This window comes from Paramormyrops kingsleyae, chromosome 8, assembly GCF_048594095.1.
Source record: "Paramormyrops kingsleyae isolate MSU_618 chromosome 8, PKINGS_0.4, whole genome shotgun sequence".
NCBI lineage: Eukaryota > Metazoa > Chordata > Actinopteri > Osteoglossiformes > Mormyridae > Paramormyrops > Paramormyrops kingsleyae.
Window position 1 is genome coordinate 20,057,504 of NC_132804.1, and position 21,169 is coordinate 20,078,672.

General features: G+C 48.6%; 1 protein-coding gene across 4 annotated transcripts in view; it reads right to left on the reverse strand.

Moving 5' to 3' along the window:
- cbfa2t2 (CBFA2/RUNX1 partner transcriptional co-repressor 2) overlaps positions 1–21,169 on the reverse strand; it is a 34,613-nt gene that overhangs the window by 6,015 nt on the left and 7,429 nt on the right. Inside the window, exons 1-6 of one of the 4 annotated variants that reach the window (XM_072715438.1) lie at positions 19,089–20,221; positions 4,184–4,324; positions 3,345–3,583; positions 2,729–2,818; positions 1,383–1,564; positions 856–1,103 (exon numbers count right to left, since the gene is read on the reverse strand). In XM_072715438.1, the coding sequence (XP_072571539.1) occupies positions 856–1,103; positions 1,383–1,564; positions 2,729–2,818; positions 3,345–3,583; positions 4,184–4,301 (877 nt within the window). In that variant the 5' untranslated portion in view covers positions 4,302–4,324; positions 19,089–20,221. Of the gene's footprint in view, positions 1–855; positions 1,104–1,382; positions 1,565–2,728; positions 2,819–3,344; positions 3,584–4,183; positions 4,325–15,212; positions 17,114–19,088; positions 20,222–21,169 lie in introns of those variants that run through there. The other 3 variants (XM_023836381.2, XM_023836379.2, XM_023836377.2) reach the window with 3 other exon arrangements.

Here is a 21,169-nt window from a genome sequence, read left to right on the forward strand (position 1 = left end):
TTCGTCTCAGACCCCCTGAAAATAATTATTCTAAAACCATTTAGCAATTCGTCCTGTGCCACCCGCCCGCCTTGTGGGGGACCCTGCCCCTCTGCTCATCAAATTTAATCATGGGGATGGTGGACCATCCAGTATTTCTTTGTGGAGGGGGGGGGGGACAAATCCTAGAATTGGCCCTGGCTCTCAAGCCTTGCATTTTATCCAAGACAGCCTATTTTTCAAACGCCTGACCCATTTAAAAGGTGAGGGCTTCCAAGCAAGCCGTCGGAGAAGCACAACGGCAGCACAGCTTCTCCCTGAGACTGGAAGCAGCATTTCTGGGCAAAATATTGACAGGAAAATGTAGTGCATGCAGCTGATAAAGAAGCTGATAGGAAGCAGGGTAAAGCAGCGACTGACAGCACACATTAATCCCAGCCATCAGTCTTCTGACCAGTTATCCCAGTCAGGGTTAAAGGCGGCCTGGAGCGGAGCTCAGGCGGCCGGGATGCATCATTAAGCTGGACAGCTTGAGTCATCTGATGTTTGTGAGAGGAAAGCACTACGTCTCTGGATTATGGTACCAATTATACCGTAATTATTGTCAATAGTCTGACCATCAACATACATCTTTCTATTATGTTACGGCAGGTGTGTGTGGCCGTAACATCAAAGCAGCTTCAAACCACAGGCAACTTACCCAGAGTTGTGGTTTCCATTTTCACATTGTATTCATTTACCTGATGCTTTTATGCGAAGCGACTTACAGTATATTTGTGTGCGCTCCCTGGGATTTGAACTTACAACCATTGCATTGTTAGCACAATGCTCTACTTGTATGGTAAAGATAAAGGCACTGAGTTTGGGTTGGTTTACCTGAGAGGCGCGGCCTGTCCTTGAGGTCTCGCAGCTCCAGCAGCCTCTGGGGCTCGCGGTATAGGTGTGGTACGGCTATGTCCTCCAGGGCATAGTGCTGCAGGGGCGGGGGCGTCGGGTGCAGCTGGCCAGTCAGAGGCAGGGGGTGGGCAGGGCTGTGCCTGGGGGCGGGGCTGATGGTGCAGATGCGCTTGGCTGGGGGTTCCAGGGGACCTGGGGGCCTCTCGTGAAAGCCGTTCTCTTTAGCCCTGCGGACACGGGTCCAAACACATTAGAACCACTGCTATAACTGAATCAAATGTTCCAAATCTAACTGTTCCAAACTATTTAAAAAGAGCTGCCATTAATTCTGGGAGATCATATGTGTAAAATGAGCTTTTATTTTTTTAAGGTTCAGTAGTAAAATGCTAATATTTTATTATTGCTGTTTCTTCATTGGTCTGAGTGTATGGGGTATGTTGGGGGGGTGTGATTGCATCCGGATGCTGGAAGAGTCTAACGGCCGGAGGGCTTGGGGGGGGGCTTACGTGCTGGGGCTGTGTCTCTTGGCGTTCTCGCCGGGCTCCAGGAGCAGCTCCGAGGAGTCAGACGGCGATGCCAGCGTGGTACTGAGCAGCAGGTGCTCATGCTGTGAGAGGTACTGGGCAGGCGTCTGCTTGGCTGCCCGGGCGCAGTGCAAGAGCTCCCTCTGCAGGAGGGGCAGGTTGGCCTGAACAACAGGAGGCATGGACAGCGTTGTGAAGAGGGGAAGGGGGGGCATGCCTTGGGAATAAAAAGAAAAACACGGCCCCCAAGCCAGGCACCCTCGCCTCACCCTGCTGTCTACCAGACCTGCAAAAATGGCATCTGGTAAATGTAACCAAGAGTTTCATCTTTTCTCTCTGTCCCTCTCTCTCTGCATTTCAGAGAAATTACAACACCGTAGCGCTTAACAAACGGTTTGGGGTTTCACGACATTTGGATTGCAGTGGCAGAAATCCAGCCTGACCCGATTGGGCCCAGGGCCTAGGAGGAAACTGAAATGGTTCAGATTTTTTGCTCATACAAGGCCAGTGCCAGAGTAAAGCAGTCCAGCGCCGTGGAGCCGTGGTACGGTGTGTGGAAGCACTCTGTGTAATGAGAAACAGGCCCCTCGCCTGTACTATTATGGCCTGCTTTTTCACCCTGCTGGATTGGGTGTTTCCCGCGTGTCATTCACCCATCCATCCAGCAGGGGGTGCAAGTTAAGGCACCAGTGTGGACTGAAGTGTGATGCTCAAAGGACATGAAATGGGACAAAAAAAAAACATATGGTCTAAACTTCACTGCTGCGTTTCGCCACTGTAAAAAAAAAAAAAAAAAAGTCTGACTGGGGACAATGTCACATTCTCCAGATGTCACGTTAAACCGTGAAGTGAATTGCCCGTTAACTAGCCTAAATGTTTCTTACATTAAACTTTATTACAGCAATCTTGTAAATTAGCTGCCTATCTAGAAGTCCTTCTTGATCACAAATGCACATATGCAGTGCCATTTTATAAAAAAAAAAAAAAAGAAAGAAACATTAACGTGTGCTGTCTCGACAAGGTCGCTCTTCTTTGTCAAGAATTAATTCATGTCTAGAGCCTGACCTGGAAACATAAGCCAGTGAGAACTGGAGTCAAAATTTATCCAGCTGTAGGATTTTTACACACGAAATCAAAACACTGGCAGATTTCAGAGGACAGAATCCACGAACAAAAGATGCTGAAAATACTCATTCTCAGCTCTTAGTTGGGGCATATCGGAATCAGATGAGATTGATGATAGTTCTTGTGGAACACATGTTGGATTATAATCATAAACGGGGTTGTTGGTCAGCATAGTGGGGGGGGGGGGGCTATGAAGGCCGTACCTTTAGGAAGGGGATGACGAAAGGCCGCAGGGGGAAGTTAGTCGCCTCCTGTAGTCGGGAGTGAAATTCCTCGATGGTGACGGTGGAGTTCTGCGACGGCAAAGGACACAAAGGGCTTTAGCAAAGGGTCCCGGGCATGAAGGGCAGTCCCTCCGAAACCTGATGCCATATGCTGTGCCGCAATTACCCAAAACCGTGTTTTTTTTTCCTTAAAATACATATATTTTCCATTTCTGCTTACTTTCTATTTTTGCGGAATTGCCACTGAGCCGTTCACCGTCGTTTATGAGAAAATGAGATTCAGACACTGCGCCTTAACGTTAACACCACTAGACAGGATAAGCACGTCAACAGACGTTTCAGGACAATTCACAACACCATAAGAGCGATGCTGGCACATTACACAAATTTCATTCTCTGCAGACCTCCAGCACTGAAAAAAATTGTCTCCTGATGATGCAAGAGGGTGAAACTATTATCAAAACTGAGCGTGGTGTCTCTGCTCACATTATGTTTATGTAGGACACGCCCTGGCTCTGAACCAAACGAGACAGAAATCTTTCATTATTGGTGGAATTCCCCTTTAAGTGCTGGCTCCGCCCCCACAGGAACTCACCACCAGTGCCAGCACCAAGCTGCGCACGCTCTCCCCGATCTCCGGCGAGATGTCGCTCCCGAACTGCTGCAGCGTCGTCAGGAAACGTTTCAGCTTGCTGAGCTGCCGTGCCCCGCAGGTGGCGGGCAGCTGCTGGTTGGCCAGAGACGAGGAGGATGATGGCGGCCCGTTGCTATAGTGCTGGGGCGGGGAGGGAACTGCATTCAAAGTAGGTGGGGAGTTATTAATCCCATTGGTCACTAAGGAAAGAAATGAATAAGCGTCCGTCTGGGGATTGGCCGCGTCGCTGGCAATGTGTTCCCAACGACAAAAATACACAATTTTATAATCTAATATCGCAAGATTAAGTAATTGCGTTTATTGGCTTTAATAAAATTCAGTTTTATATAGCACAATTCCCACCAAGACTGCCAAAGAGCTCTCATTGTTAAACAAACAAGAGAAAACAAATAATACTGAAAATTAAATTAGGTCTAGCGGTGCGGTGCAAGTCATGTTGGTACAAATTGTCAAAGTGCGCATGAACCAGAATGTAGTGCATGCAGTGGTTCTCAAAAGATTTGTCTGGAGACCCCCTCAAAAAACACCTTTCCATATGGGGGGGGGGCCCAAAATGATAAAACATTATAATAGCTACCAATACAATTTGTCAAGTTTGCAAGTGAGGTGAATTTTTTATTTTTTTTTTGCATATTTAGAGGGTCTTCTGACCCTTCCAAATTATTTGCCTCTCTACAGTTTGGGACCCACTGGTCTAATGATCCATCACTGTGTCATCACTGTTCTCCTGAAGCGATGACATTTGTAGGGGCAACCCAGAAGAGGGAGGTGGAACTTACGTGTGGCAGAGGGGAAGGAGACGGGGCGGGGCCCGCTGGGGTTGACAGAGGGCAGGGGGGGCATAGCAGAAGGCGCTGGTCTGGAATGAGCTTTGACATCCACAGGAGAACCAGGCATGGCAGACCTCTTCTTGTCTCGGTCTGAAAGAGGCGAGCCCAGAATCAGCCGTGTGATCGCCTACAGGTACCGCGTGGTCCATGCGGGAGAGCACACACACGTGTGCCCGCAAAGACCTCCCCGGCTTCTACCGTGACCTCATTCCAGACAAATCAGGCCCGGACACGGCTTTCGCAACTGATCGAAACAGCGGGTAAGTGCTGGAAAGGAAACAATCAGAAAGCCATCTCATCCAGAGGGGAAAGGAAAAAAAAATGAACAAATAAAATAAAAATCAGACACACGGGACGGGCCTGAGTCACTCAGTTCGGGCGCCAACACCAGAGCAATACCAGAACGCAGAGTTTTCCTCCCATAAATGCTTATTATCTGACATGCAAGAAAATGGGATAGGAAAAGCCTTGTTCCAGGAATTAACTGGATGCCATCTAGATTTGATCTATACGAAGATCCATTAAAAGAAGCTCTAAAGGATACATTTTAATAACAGAGTGTGCCAAAAAACACATTTCTGAAAGTTTCTGAAATGCTAGCTTAATTTCAGCCACTGACTTTCTCGAGTGCAACGTGTTCAGTATCTTCTTGCTAGCAAGCATGAAAACTGCAGACTAGAGGAAAAGCTGCAGCTACTGATTCATGTTCATGCTTTCGAGCAGCGTCTGTGACAGATTTCAAATGGCACTTTGCTGTGAAAATCTGAATGATGTTTTGCCATAGTGCATGAACAAAGACCAGACGAGAGGGGAAAAAGCAGCCCTAACCAAGTCATAACCAGGAGACTAAACAAATGCAAATGAAGAGTAACAGTTGTTTAAAAATGCTGATTAGACACGACACACAACAAATAAGTAAGCAATTCAAAATCAATTAAAAGTGAACTTGATCATATAAAATGTGGCATGAATCATTAATCATTACACAGCATTGATTCAGAGCGAACTACCACCTGCATTCTTTCTTAAGTAGCATGATTTCAGAACTAGTGAAAGTCCAGTTTAAAAATCAACTAGCCTCAAATATACTGGACAATGCCACAAAATTTGCTACAACAAACTAAGATACAAAACTGGTTTGTTAGAACCATATTCAACATTGTGCAGAGATCAGTACTGTGACATACTGAGTCCCCTCGACTTGGTGTTGTTCCGTCTCTGGGGCGCACGCAGATCCGCTCAGATAAGTGCAACACGCGGGTGCTGCCATGGCGATGGGCATGTGGCAGCACGCATCGCTGCACCCCGTTATCGGACAGCTCCGCCTCCCCCCCCTCACCACCACCTGAGCCCCAGATGCCTCGCCTTTGCCGGCTCTGGCGGTTTCCGTGGTACCCCAGCAGCGCCTCTTAATGGGTCAGCCAAGGGCCGCGGCTCCGCTCGTCCCACCTGCCACGTTTAAGGAACGGGACGCTTGTGCAGATGGACGCCAGCACGCTTTTGTGCTTGAATTGCACAGCATACAAACGAGACCCGCGATCTGGACGCCCTGGAGATCAGACCGGCGAACCGGGCAGGAACTTGAGGAACATCTCCGCTTGAATCCCTCGTGTTTGAGGTCACTTACAAGCCAGAAGCCACTTCATAGCTATGGCAAACACACGACACACTGCATCCCAGTCGCATACGACGCACCATGAGCTTGATGAAAGCAAAGCTGACAGTCAGCAAAGCTAAGAGCAGGACCAGCAGCGTCGGTGGGACACTGGAAATGTAAGGCTCCCGTTTTCCAAAAGAATTATACTCAGGGTTGCCAGGGGGTTGCTGTGCACAGGTCTGGCTAATGGGCTAATGGATGACCTACCCCCCCCCCCCCATCATGCAGCCACACTGGATAATGCCTGTCAATACCAGTGAAACAAAAAAAAAAAAGCACGTCTCTCCGTTTAGCATCGTCACTTCGATGAGTCGACCTGGTTTTGTTCCTACACCCATCCAGAGTAAATATTGGTCCTAACAGCATTTGCTTAACTGTCCTGCTGGCCACCTGTCACCGTTGCAGTTAAACAAGGAAAATAATGACATTAGAGGGAGTAAAGGGGTGGCCACAGAACGCATCCACGCAAATGCATACGCGTCGCAATATTAGCGGGAAGCGTTAGGGAGAGGCGTCCTGCGGCGCTTCAGGGGGTATTCCCCAGGCTCACCATGCCCCCATCCCGGGGGGTGCATCACGACGGATGGACGTTAAGAAAGGGGAACAACAGAGTGGAGTGGAAGTGTGGATAACAGAAAGCCCCTTACTGATTCATGGGCACGTGGCTTTAATATGGCAGAAAAACATATGAGATCAAGGTGGATGCCACATTTTCATTGATTAGGAAGAGATTCTGAACAATAGGGTGGTTACATTTCAGCATTTTTGCAGTGGAAAGTACCAGACCCCTGGCCTTGAGACACAGACTCCATTCCTAACTAAAGTGCATTGTTTCCTAACCCTATATTTTTTTCCCCCCAAAACTCAGAAGCACTTAAAAAAAGCTTGTTTACTGAGCGACTGGTGAGAACATCAACACGGTCGGTAGAGGGGCTGACATTTTTGCTTGGAAATCTTCATTTACAGCAATTCCTTCACTTTCTGTAGTGTGAACTGGACAGCATGGAGGACAGAGCAGGGAGCCCCGTATCAGTCATTATTAGAAGCTATTCCATTCTCAGGCCATCGGTGTCGCCTGCAGCGTCCCCTTCTCAGAATGTCACCCTAGAGATTCCCTGGGGTTAAAAAGCCCCGCTACCCATTCTGTGACAGGCGACAGCCCGAGTCTGTGACAGGAATCACCACAGGTGTGGGCATCTTCGCCGTTTTGAAACAAACATGGAAACGATGGCTGGTGCTCTGACGTGCGTGCAGACTGAGACACAATCAGTGGGACCAGATTAACCGCTGTTGCGAGGGTCAGTCTGAGCAGACTGTGGCTGTGAACTACAGCAACAAGCTTCCCTGAAGAACGTCACCAAGCATGTACTGTCTGAGGGACATCAAACAAAGTGGCAGGCACACACTAAATGACGGGGCAGGCTGAGGTAGCAACTCCACTTTCATATCTAACAAGCCTGCAAACTCAGGGTGTGATGCATACCTAAGGGACCCCCACTGCTCAAGGAATGAGCCGGAATTACACCAGCCATAAACCGCATTACTGCATTCTGACATTCATCCGACATTAAAAACCATTACAGCCGCACTCCGCTTCTTCAAATGAACAGCTATTGTATTAACACGCATTAGTACATGGAAGGGACAATGGAATTCATATTCATAAAAGACCACCAGGAAGCCCCTGACTTCTTTATGTTTGTAACAAATCCCAGACAGCTTTACTAGGGCCAAAGTGCTGAAGTTTGACGCAACTGAACTATACATCAAAACGACAGTGATGCATCATGTTGTTACAAAGACGAAGACGCATGAGTCACAATAACAACCCCCCCCACCCCCACCAGCCCCTTTCTGCCTGTCAGGTCCACAGAGGCTTAGTTAGAGAAGGAACAGGGACTCCGAGGGAAAGTGACAGAGTGTCTCACCGCTCTGCTACCCGCGGCCTCCCCACAGTGCATAACGAGCATCAGAGCCAAAATAAAAGCTCCCATACGAATCCTCCTTCACTGCCTTCCAATGACACCAGCGCTATTGGAGACTGAAGAGCAAATTCCCAAAACTCTCTTGGCCCATGGGGCGAGTAAAATCATCTCCGTGGACCTAGTAAGGCCTGACTTTAGGTCACTGACAAGACAACTCAAAAACAATGAAAAATTGTGAGTTTTTGTACATTTGCCCTACAGTTTCATGGCCAGTTTCAGGTCAGACGCGACCCCCCCCCCCCCCCCCTGTGATGCACCTACTTTACTAAAACTTGGCCCAGGTGTTACTAAGAATCTACAGCAGGTCTTCATAGCCTTGGACATAAAAGAGTTAACGTGGCTTTTTTTTTTTTTTTTGCTGCAGGGTTGCTCGTGCGGCCACTGCCCCCCCGTCCCCCCCCCCCCCCATCCCTCTGCTGTCCTCTCCACCATATGGATCTAATCGGGCGAAAGCCTGCCAGCTGGGGCCCCCAACAGTCACCTGTGACAAGAGAAAAGAGACAGACGGCTTAGGATTCCAATCCAAGGGAGGGACAATGTGTTTCGAGCGATATAGAGAAGTGGGGGGGGAGGGAGGGGGGGGGCACGGGCAACTCGGACCGCGTCAGTGAGAGCGAGGGAGCAGAATTGGCCTCAGACAAAGGCAGCACCTGGTCCTCTCCCCGTTCGCGCGACGACAATGCAGCTCACATCTGTTTCTGCCTCCCGCTCGTGCCCCCAGCTTAATCCACCCCCCATCTTTTCTCCTCGCGGCACAACAACAGGTCTTAATCTCCAAGCTCTGCTCGCAGGCGGCTGCACAAACAGTCTTCTTTTTCTTTTTTAAAATTGCCGATCGTGCGCGTGCAGGACGAGCTCAGCCGGTGGGGGGAAGGCACGCTCACCGCCCCCCCCCAGGCCCGCGCGTTCTTCAGGCCCTCAGCCGTGCGGCCGAACGTGCCGCCCCTGACGGAGTCTGCAACCGCGTCACGGTTAATTTGCTAATTTGTTTCATGATCTCATAAAAATAAGCAAACACAGCCTTCCTCTGTGAAAAATCATCTTCAGCTGCTATGAACTACTATCCCGAGTACATATCCCACAACTCCTAGAAATATTTTATTGCCGTGTAAGATGACGTCATAATGGAAAAAAAACACAAAAAAAAAACATCGATACACTTGCTTAACAGCTGACGTAATTACAATTAACTCACATTAAATACTTAAGGAATAATTGATTTGGGAATAATTGACACAGCAGCCATTCAAGCACCAAATGAGTGAAGTTAATCAAAAACACACCGAGTTTGGCTTTAGTCTCAGGGTTTCTCGGCGTTCCAGTCTTTTCTGAAGCACTAAGGTTATCCTACCTATTAAGGTTATACATCTGCTGCCTGGTGAGGTTGCAGGTTCCCTATGCGAACAGATGACAGGGAGGTCTGTGGTCTAAACTATAGGAGAATCAAGACAAAGGTACTTTGGGAGCCCTGGACGGCATCTGACGCTGCCACCATCCTTATGTGCAGCTTGGAGGCTCTGAGGCCAGGCACCCAGGAACAGCAAAGGTCACCCCCGATCAGAGCAGCCCGTTCCCCTGCTTCCGGACAGCTATGGGCAAAAAATAACAGTCCTGGCAAGACATGCTAATAAATGGCCTGTATTATTATAAAAATACTTCATTCGCTTTACACATTCCAGATCTTCCCTTGGCAGTGGTGCATCAGTGCGGCAAAACCTCATAGTCACGCAGACACGGCAGCGCTTGGCCTTTTCCGCTGGGAGCTGAGGTAACATTCACCAATACTATTCAATTGCATTTTATTTTCCGATTATGTCATTTCATTGTTCTTTCCTTGTCTTTTTCCTTTTCTGCAGCTGAATTAACTACTTTGCTCTTTGTAGTAGCCCCTGGTCTATCATCAGAATGCATTTGGATTATTGCATTAACAGTATTCAAAACTATATCAACACGCAACAGCAATAAACAACGGGGGAAACATAGGAAATAGACCTCCGGGGTAATTGTGTGTATTGACCAGTGGACAGCAGAACGCTAACAAATATGACAGAAGCTTAAGCTACTTGGACAACCAGGTGGAGCTACAAGGGGAACCTGAGGGGGGCGCTCTCAGTACCTCAGACCTTGCTACAAGCGTGCCGAGTTTCGGAAGGCAGTCATTTTATCAGTCCTGATGCTATAATTGTTTTGTACGATGATCGGTTCTCCGTGATGGCCAGCCAGCAGTGTGCAGTCTGTAGTTCTGCCCTTTTGGGTCTGGATTTGGGGGCTGGGGGGGGGGGGTTGAGGGAGCGGAGGCTTAAATTTCACGGAGGAAAAGCGGCGTGAGAGGCTGAGTGTTTGTTTAACAAAGTCACTCTTCTCCAGAGTGCTGTTACAGCTGGCCGTCTCGGTGCAGTGAGGCTCAGTGTTTTGATTCATGACCCAGTGGTGTGTGCTCGTGTGTGTGTGTGTGTGTGTGTGTGTGTGTGTGTGTGTGTGTGTGTGTGTGTGTGTGTGTGGTGGGGGGGGGGGCAGACGATCAATTAAAGTGAGGGCGCCAAGAAGACGCGGGGAAGGGAAATAATCGGCAGCGCCGCTCAGCTGTGGAAAGCAGGTCCTCGATTTTTCTTGGCTCCGCGGGAAACTTTCTATCAGCCTCCAGACTGCGGTCCAGCTGATTCCCAGGACGGATGCGGTGCCCGTGTGAGAGGAGAGAGGCTCGGCAATAAATTCGCCCCGTGGGGGGGCGGGGGGGGGGGGGCTGGGCACACCTAGGCCTTAACACAAACACGGCAAGCCGGAGCCACCGGCATCACTCCCAAAACGGAGGTGCGTGGAAAATGAATCACTGGCAAGCGGTGGGAGCAGAGCAGACGGCGGCGATAAACCGCCGGCGCGGGACATTTCATTCCGAACGTGGAAAAGCGAGACTGGATCTCTGGGAGGAGCCATAAATACTGCAAAGCGCAGAGATCCAGGGTTCCATGTCAGAGCGAGGTCGGCGGCGGAGGCAGCACGTTTGCCAAACGTTTGTCTAACATCCACGCTCCTCCCACTTAGCTGACCTGTATCTCGGCAGCGGTGGCGTCGCCGGTCGATACCACCCGGGGGTTCTAACCGGATATTACTCTGGTTCCACACCCTGTGCAAAGTTACTACGGCCTGGCCAGAGTAGCGGCTCCTTATTTGATGTCCTTAATTAGCTGCTCATCACCAGTGTTGGGCACTTCAGGTTCAGAAGCTATAAATCCAGACCAGGATTTTGTTTTTACCAACCAGTTCAGCATAAGGAGTCACGGTTACAGAGTACTCAGCTACTGGGTAGAAACAAAATCATGGTCTGGCTTTATAGCTTCTGGACCTGAAATGCCCAACACTGCTCATCACCCACAGTGTGTCAGAGACTTAAACTAAAATAATATTATAAGAGATGGAGGGAAACATGCAAGCACGGGAGGGTGGGGTTGGGGGACAGACAGACAGGCATGGGATGGAGGCCACCAACTATTTACCCCCCCCACCCTAATTGATTCACTTTCTAATCTATCACCTGAGACTCCACCCCCCACATCTGATGTCACCTTCATCCAGGTCCCCAGGATGGGAAATCCCAAGCAAATGACACTGCAGACTGATCTCAAAGGTTTCCTGTCACCCTGAATAAACGGCTCAGCCATCAGCAGAAGCGTTAAAAAAACACCGAAATATACCGCGGCACATGGACGTAAATCACGGGCCTTTCCGACTCGCTCGCCACGCCGCGGCTTCCCGCCCAATCTGCCGCTTGGCTTTTCCCATCAGCCATCAGGAATTCTAGCGCCCAGTCCGGCACCGGCGGCACTGCCTCTGTTAAAGCTGGAAGTCCGACACTGTAGTAGGCAGCCGCTTAACCGTTTAGCAGTGATGCCGTCCCACGGCCGGGTCGTTTGGAGCGGCATGTGGTCTGGGGGAACCCAACACGTCCACGCAGAGCAGGATTTTTACTGCACCTCTGCCATAAATACGGGCCGATCGAGCTTGGACCATTTTAACAGTTGCGTTCGCTGTTTATATAAGTATTTACATATTTACACAAACTTCAATGTCCCCAAGCTTCAGGTGTGGAAAAACAGCCAGTCGGTAAATAGTACTGACTCTTCGACTTTCCAACAAGCCCCTCGACAGTCACACATGTGTGCAGAGTTTTCTAGAACAACCTTTAAGAAGTTCCTTCTGCAGTGGCGAAGCACTTCAGGTGTCTGCTTTCCGCCGCCAGGAAGCCCGATCATCTCACTCCTCAGACTTTTTAAATGCTAATGACCTATTTCAGGGATCTTGCCACAGGGGAAGTATACAGGCCTACAGGGGGCATTGTTCTGGGGGGGGGGGGGGGGCGATTGGGGGCAGGGGAAGACGACAGAGACAAAAGGAGGACATCGGAGGTTAAGAACAAAAGGCCAGTGTGTGTCTTTGTGTGTGGTGGGGGCTGCACACTGCATGTCACTTCATGATGCACTCAGTCAAAGTGGCAGTCAGAGAACCAGCACGATTCAATACCATTTAAAGGTCCATTCAGACCAGTTAATACCACCAGCTATCACTACCCCCCTCCAAAAAAACTTCCACCATTTTCTTGAGGAGCATGTGAAACAAAACTAGTTAAATGTACCCCTGGCTAAGGGAAGGAGACGCTTGGCTGGGTCTGACCTGGGGGGTGAGAGACAGAATGGAGACTGATGGATTATCAAGGCAACAGAATGACTGGCATCCTTCTATGTGCAAATCCTGATCTCCCCTCCCACCCTCCTGGCTGCAGGGAGTCAAGTGAACAAAATGTACCTTGTTCACTAAGCCCCCCACCCATAAATGCACACTGCTCTACAACCCAGTGAAGAGCAAATGGGTGGGTGGCGGGGGGGGCGCACCAAAAAACAGAAGAACCCTAGAGCTTCACCATAGACGTGAACAACCAGACCTCAGTGGCGATCAATCGCTGCTCGGCCTCTGAACCGGGGGCTCTGGAGGTCTGGCCTGGGGTGTATTGTTCCAGGTTTGTGCCTCATATCCTCCGTGGGACAATTGAAGTCACTGACAGGCCAGTGAAGCAGAGAGGAGGCTTGGGTCACATAGGCTTCTCCTGAGGACCCATCTCAGGACCCCAGATAGACCTCTGCCTTTCTTTCTGCCCCAATCAGACAGGAGCCCTTTACAGCATCATAATGCAGTGATTTCAACAATAGACCCCATTCAATACCACTCTCCCCCATGCAATAAAACGGTTATTTAGCAGCAAATTTTTCTCTTTCTCGAGAGCCGTTGTAACAAGACAATGGAAGCCCCTGAACCCGATTCTGCATCTCCAGCCACTGTAACTAATCTACTGTGTCCAGTTTAACCTTTTCAAGTGGGTGATAAATGTGCCCCCCAGATCCATTCGCCGAACATGGCCCGACCGATACGCCAGAGGTCACATGACATGCACTAGCAGGGCCTCGGGAGATGGGGAGTAGAGTGTCAAAGGCTCTCCTGAAAAGGTCCAGGGCAGAGAAAGTCTGACGACGGTTTGTCCCGCAGCGGTGGACGAGCGTGTTAATAAAACTGAAAAAGAGGAGAAATGGACAGAGCGTTTGACACCGGTGTGACGCAGCAAAGCTTGATGAATTACATGCATGCTAAGGCCTAACTAGGAAATGACAAAGACAGAAGGGATGACAGAGACTGGAACCATAAACACGCCGCCGCCCCCCCCTCAAACCCCCTCCTCCACCAGGACACAAAACACACGCGCTGTCAGAGTGACGACCTCCAGCCTCCCGTCGACGCAGCCCGCTGCCCGCTTGAGACTCCACAGCCGCGTATCCCGCAGCATGCTGTCCCGGCATCGTCAGTTCAGAGCCCCTCCAGGTCACGTCAGTGCAAGTTAGACCGAGACCTCCACCCCCCACGGAGAGCCACAACAAAACTCAGGGCTGGGGTTGCTCCTGAAGAGATGCCGCGACCCAGAAGCCCCGACTTTGTCGTGGACCGATCTCTGAACGAACGTGGCGGCAAACCGGCAGCCCAGCTCCAGCTCCACGTGTGTCTGAGCGTGGCCGCTGCCCGCACCAAACGACAAACGCCGATGTTCACCAATAGCTTGACAAATACAAGCGCCTCGATTTTAGCGTCACATGCCGAGATTAATTTGCCTACCTGAAAATCAGACGGTTAAACAATATTCACACACACTGCATAAGTAGCAGCTAACTAGCACTGTCATAACTTGTGTGTGTCTGGATTAAAGGAGTATTTCTCTGTTCGCTCGAGGAATATGAATTCATCAGGCGGACAAGTACAAGCTTAATGACAGAGCAGTAAAGATACGTTGATATTTTACAACCGAGGCCTCGCAGGTATCGAGTGGCTTGGCCAGGGATGTAGTGCTCCTTGGTAACGAGAACTGCGTATTTTAATCGCCTGGCGGAGCTCGCTTGTGTTTCGGAAAGTCCAGCAGCGCTAATGCGGGAGAGCTTGGTGTGACCAGAGCCTCACAGGGACCACTCCGTACAGAAAAATTACACATTCAGATGCCTGTTAACAGAGGGGCTCCTATCAATGCCTTTTTATTCTAGTACAATCACCTCCCAAGTCCCATTACTCAATATACAAGTATGCTCAGTATTTTCAATTAAAAAGATAGGTAATACATATATGTTTATATTTCATTTTGGATACTTAACATAACAATTGGGTGCGTTTTGAAGGCAATAATGACACTGCAGAATAGTTCTCTTAAGTAATACTCTGCTTATAAAAATCAAAGCGTTTTTGTGGGCAGAGACATTGCAGCCTGGAGCACAAATGGTCACTTTGACACAGATAAACACACACACACACACACACACACACACACAGGTTTGTAATTATATCTTTGTGGGGACTCTCCATTAATTTCTATGGGGAAAACTCTAATCCCAACATCACGACCTTAACCCCTACCCAGCCCTAACCTTAACCATAAGTAACCCAACAAAATATGAGACTTCTGGCATTTTTACTTTCTGATTGCATTCACAGACCTTTGTGGGGACCTGAAAAACGGTCCCCACAATATCAAAGTAACAGGTTTTTATTACATCGTGGGAGACATCTGGTCCCCACAATGTAATATAAACATAATCCACACACTCACACAGAGCAGGCATTTAAAATAAGTCTCAAACTACGATACTACTCCGTTCATGTTTCACCTTTGACTGTTCATGATAAGATTAATTACATGACAACAGAACGCACACAGAAAGAGACGTGGAAATTGTCTGAAGTACAAAACGGACACATAAAACAAAAGGATCCCCCCCCCCCCAGTAAGGACAAGAAATCGTTTGCCGCTTACCTCCTCCCGGTTCAATCTCTCTCTTGTCCGAAAACTGCAACGCCGTCTCTCTCTAGCCACTTTCCCTTGCTTCTCTCTGCGTCTTCATGTGTCACGCATGTGTTTGCGTTCCCACATATGTGAGCCCCAGCGAGGCCAAAGCGGCTTGATCGAAGCCAGAGAAACACAGATGGATCCCATATGGAAAAAGATCTCTCTCTCTCCCCCTCCCTCTCTCTCTCTGTCCAGGAACCCTCTCTCTCTCTCTCTTACTCTCTCTCTCTCACACACACACACACACACACACTCTTCTCTCTCCTAGGGCGGCTGCCAGGCTGATGTCACTCACCAGGCCACACCCTCTTCATGGATCTCAGCCAATCTGCTGCTAATCTATTTGGTGTATTTATCGACGGGCGTCATAATTAACATAACTAATTGTTCTGGCACGCAGAGCCAAAACAAAAGCTCAGCCAAGGCAGGGGACAGCGGCGTCTTCGACACCCCTGAATGGTAAACTTTTACACTCTTTAGCACCCTCCTGCGTGCTCATTTTTCTTTTCATTTCATTTAGCAGCTATTTGGATCGCCATCGATCGAGTCTCGTTGTGGTACCTTCTATATAACGACCAAAAGAGTGGCTTATTACGTCTAGTTCTCTTGTAAAAGTGAAACGTTTCATACAACTTAATACAAGTGCAGATATGCCTCAGCAAATTCAGGTTCCTATTGAGGCAGCCACACTGGCATCCAGTCAAATAGGCTGAAAAGCAGAGGATTCGTTTGTGATATGGCCTGATATACATTTAAAGATAAACAATGGAGTAATTTATTCAACAATGATAATTCTCATTGACCCACTTATCCTTGTAAGGGTCACGGTATTTCATTTATTTTTTTTTATTTAGCAAATCCTTTAAAATATTGCACACTGTCACATATTGGGTCTTTCTCCCTGGATGGGGAAAGCGCAAAGGGACCATGAATAGGGGGCCAGACTGCGGCCGGTTTGTTTGGCTCCCGGCTGCTTACAATAGCGCCCCTAACGTATCTGAGATCACAGATTCAGAGAGGGATTACCCACACATTGTCATGCTAATGGCGGTCCTCCCACGCATTGTTAAACTGGAGAGTTAGGGACCCTCCAGAAAGTGATTGTCAGTGACCCGATTTTAACTGAGCTTATCATATTCTATCGGGACGGTATGCCGGCTGCAATGCAGTTTTCTGGGGGTGTGCATTTTTTGCTGCATTCGCGAGGGAATCAAGTCTAACCCTTCTTCAACCAGCCTGGAACTCTGCTGGGATTTACCGTCTATGTCAGTACAATTTCTTAAAAACATGTATGCAAAATTAAAACTCTTACACACACACACACACACACACACACACACACACACACACAAAGGTTTGTAATTAAATCTTTGTGGGGACTCTCCATTAATTTCTATGGGAAAAACTCTAAACCCAACATGACGACCTTAACCCCTACACCCAGCCCTAACCCTAACCATAAGTAACCAAACAAAATACGAGAATTTTTTAATTTTTAGTTTTTTTAATTGCATTCACAGACCTTTGTGGGGACGTGAAAAATGGGCCCAACAAAATCAAAATAACAGGTTTTTATTACACTGTGGAGTCCATTTGCTCACTGCAATGTAATATAAACATATTCCAAACACAGACACACACACACACACACGTATAAGTGCCATCTTTTGTCTCACTGAGGGTCAGGGTACCTGGCAGGTCAGAGTGCCCCCATCGTGCTGCCCCACCCCAGGCCTGACATCTGGAGAACACCCTTTCACTGAACACAGCCCCCCCCCCTCTGCCAGGTAATGCGCATAGTCCACCCCCACCCCCTACACATTCTGGCTGGTGAGCCGAAGCTGTGTTCAGATGCAAAGTGGCGCCAGGCCGTTTAACACCCCCAAAAAGGGACTCGGGTCCCGTCACTGTCAGGTTGCTGGGGGGGGGGGGGGGAGTGGTGGTGACAGGTAGGAGTGGGGTGACCCAGAGGTCACAGGTTCTGAATCAGCCCCTGGCTCTTTGTGTGCGCATCTGTACATGTGCATTCAGATTTGAATACTGGACTCCCCGTCACATTTTGCACTTAGTTCTAACCAGATTTTCTTGGTGGTGTTTATTTAAACAGCTTTTCGCATGTTAGCTGCCAGCAGAATTTTGTATAGTTCTTGTTCCAGTGCTACCTCACATGGTATACCGGTCACTCAGCCCAGCAGCTCGTGCGGCAGAGTTGGCCCCTTTACCGCGGTATGCTTTTCATCCACTATCTGCCTCACTGGCACGGCGCCGTCGCCACAACTTCAGCAAAGTGTAAACAAAACAAAAAAAAAATGCAAAAGTAGTGTGATTTACATGATCTCCTTGCGACTGTAATAATGTAAATAAATATTTAAAAATTTATAATGGTTTCTGCTAGGATTAGCCATGCAAATAATGTGCACAAAAGCTGTGATCCCCTCTGTTAGTATTCATTTGCTTTGAGACACATCTGGCATTATCCAATTAACACGACCTCAGTGGTGGGAGGCCCAGGGAATTCTGGGAGTCCCCAGAGCACCTCTTCAAGAAGAGAGATGATCAGCCTAATTGTTATGGCCTTACTGTTTCCTTTTGAAGGCGCATACCCCTTATAGATTTCTGCGAGGGAGAAGGAAAAGCCAGCATTCACCCAAACCTGGCTACTGCGAGCCGGGCAACTTGGAGCATTCTGGGTGAAGTGTCTGGAGAGACACACTGCGGGGCAAAAGCTGCAGGAGGGAAGAGGCCACTAGAGGCGCTTTTCCACTGCCACCAGCAACCAAGCTGTACCAGCCCCCTACCGTGAACTGACGGTTTTCCATTGCAGATTCTGCGAGCCATACCCCAGCTACGAGTGCACTGACCAGGCCCAGTCTACTAGCAGGGCTGAAAGCGTGACCAAGCCAAGCTGGTTGTGTTACCATCATCTGATTAGTTGAAAGTACAAAGCATGGATTATCTGAAGGAAAAAAAATGGCATATTCTATATATTATCATTATTAGTAGTATTGTACGTCGCAATGCATTCCCGAAAAATTTCCAACCTCCTACTTAAAAAATTACTATAGAACAGCTAAACGGAATAGATAGGTAACGAAATAGAAAGGTAACTTACACAAGCAAATGCAAATTACACTAGCATTTGACACTTGCATAACAGTGATTCTCAGACATGCTAGCAGAAATTAGCGTACAGCAAAAACAAATAAAAGCTGCACGTAGAAAAATCCTGATGTACAGCATTGCAGTGGAAAACTGAAGGTGGAATCGTGCCGTTTCTCTTCACGATACGGGTCGGTTCCTGCAGTTCCTGTATGCCAGTGCAAAAGCTCCTAAGTCGTGGTGAGAGATACTTCCAGAAGGTTATCTGCGCCGGTTCACATGCACTCTCACAAAGCCAATAGCTTTGACTATTACCCAGATATACTTCACAGCTCCATTTTTGCAGGCATTTTTTCTTTCACAGCATGCCACATGGAACAACTTTGGTTCCTTCATTTGTTTCTGAGGGGGGGGGGGGAAGAGAAAAGTTCTGCCCACAAAATGAGATATTTCAGCTAACCCAGAGCATCTGGTTCTATTCATAAGCTCTCTGAGAACATCTACTTTTAGAAAAATAAACAGAAAACTCAGGCGACCGCCACGCTTATTGAAAACAGAGGAGCAATGCGGGGACTTGAAGAGGCCGGTCAGAGCACATCTCTTCACTTTCCCTCTCCGTCCTCGAAGCTGACGCCAGGGTAGATGGGGAAGACGCGGAGTACAAGCAAGCGGAAAGGCGGGGGGGAGAAAGCTTCCCCCCCCCCCCCCCCAGTTCCGAGGGAGGCAGCTGTGGGCCCGACTCACCTCATCCGACGTCTCCCAGCGCATCGCATCCCATGCCAGCGTCTTCGAGTATCAGCATTGAAAGGGACCACGGCATGACGGACTGCGCCTCTCAAGCGAAACGCGCTTCTCTAGCATCCGAACTGCGACGAAAACCACAGGACTCTGAGGAGCAGCACGTGGCTGGCAGACCAGAGCTTTGATGCTGCATCTCTGCCCCTGCTTAAGGATGTACTTTGGCTAACTTTGCAGAGACTGATACATTTTACATTGCAGATATTTGGAAGACAATTATCGAAAGAGACATACATTCCAGAAAGTAGACTCAGCCAGTCTCTGGAGCACTTAGGGTCTTTGCCCAAGGACCAATGGGTAGGAGGGTGATTCAGCCAGCTCTGGGATACGAACCAGCAACTTTTTAAATCACCTGGCACAACGTACTGAGCCACCCCCCCTCAATAATCAGAGCAGAAGGGGACACCGCCAGGGATGACCCCGCTGGTGGTTTCATAGTCCCGCTGAAAGGCGCATAACCTCATGCTTAAACGATCGTCCATCCAAAGCATTTACAAGTGTGGTTCCTTTCAAACAGCCAACCCTCTGTGGCGACAGCAGGCCTGCAGTCAAGAGGCGCTGAAACAATCTGAAGCTAATTAGCAGCTTAGCATAATAGCTTCAAATTTTCCTGCCCAGGCCTCCAACGACCGAATCATATTTCTTACATATATATAAATGAATAGGTTTTCACCAAGCACAGAAGTTATTTTTATATGTCAGTATGTTTGCTCCAAATTAGTGTTTGAAATCTTTGTTTTTCCTCACATTTTCATAAAGGTCTGTTACATTTCACAGGCCCATGCACTTTCTGGTGCTCTGTTGATGCATAGGACCTTCAGTCCATTTCCATTAACTCAGCCTTACTTAGGGATTTGACCTTTAATCTTTCCACGCTGTATTAAAACGGAACTGTTCTTCATTAGATCCTGCCCTGAGCCACCTGGTCCCCTAACATCACCAATTGACCCAGACATCAGACTTGCAGTGGCGTTTGGAGAAAGGATACCCGTATCGGATCGGTGCCTCGTCTGACATACCATGCCACCAGTCACTGGGGTCAGTTGACCATGACCTCAGGCTGGCCAATCGCTGATATCTATGATTCAGGAGAACTCCCTTCTTCCAACTCTATCTGTAATCTGCAATTTGTAAACTAATCTAAGAGACATTATCATCCAGGTGTACAGTTCCATTGCCATGTATAAAAAAAAATTTAATTTCAGAATAACTTTTTCCCCATATTGTTTTTTTTGCCATCTGCTATTCCATCTGGAAAATCTACTGTAAAGTGCATATATCACTTATATTTCCTGGATCCACCTTCAGAGCTCACGCTTGCCAGAATTTTGTTCTGTTGCTTCCTACACAAGAACTTGCCACGAGCTCACTGGCAGTGAACACGCACTGGCGACATCCTAATCTGCGGCATTAACACGGGTTATCCTAACCTGCTGCTAAATCCCGGCGTTCTTCCGCAAGCTGATCCGGAACCTGGCCGTTCCACCGTATCCATAATAGCGGCTTTGTCAGTTAACCCAACGGCAGGAATTCTGTTGGCTCACCAGTGCTGTGTAACAGGCACATTAAAAGACATGTAATTTTAGGCTTTTTGAACAAATGTCATTAAAACACATCCAAACACCTTCTAACCGCTGATCCAGTACAGTTGAGGTTATGAAAAACTAACAAGGTCCAAGACTTCACTTAACTGAGGTTATGGCATAACTACATCAATGTGATAATGTAATCTAGTCTGTAACAGACCATCAGGACATCCCACCAGCAGCGATGGGGCGCAAGCTACGGGCCGTGGGACACTTCCAGTCGCCGATCCCGCAGCTCCAAAGCGCCCCGGCGAGGTCATCTCCAAGGGACGATCCTGGCCGACCACCCCCCCCCCCCTCCCCCGCCACCAGTTCACGCTATTGTTCCCCTGTGCGCTAATCGCTCATTCACATCCCATTTTCGCGACATTAAACATGCACGCAAAAACGCCTTGGGCTGGAGAAAAAAAAAAAGAAAAAATAAGTGTCGCTGACTGTCAC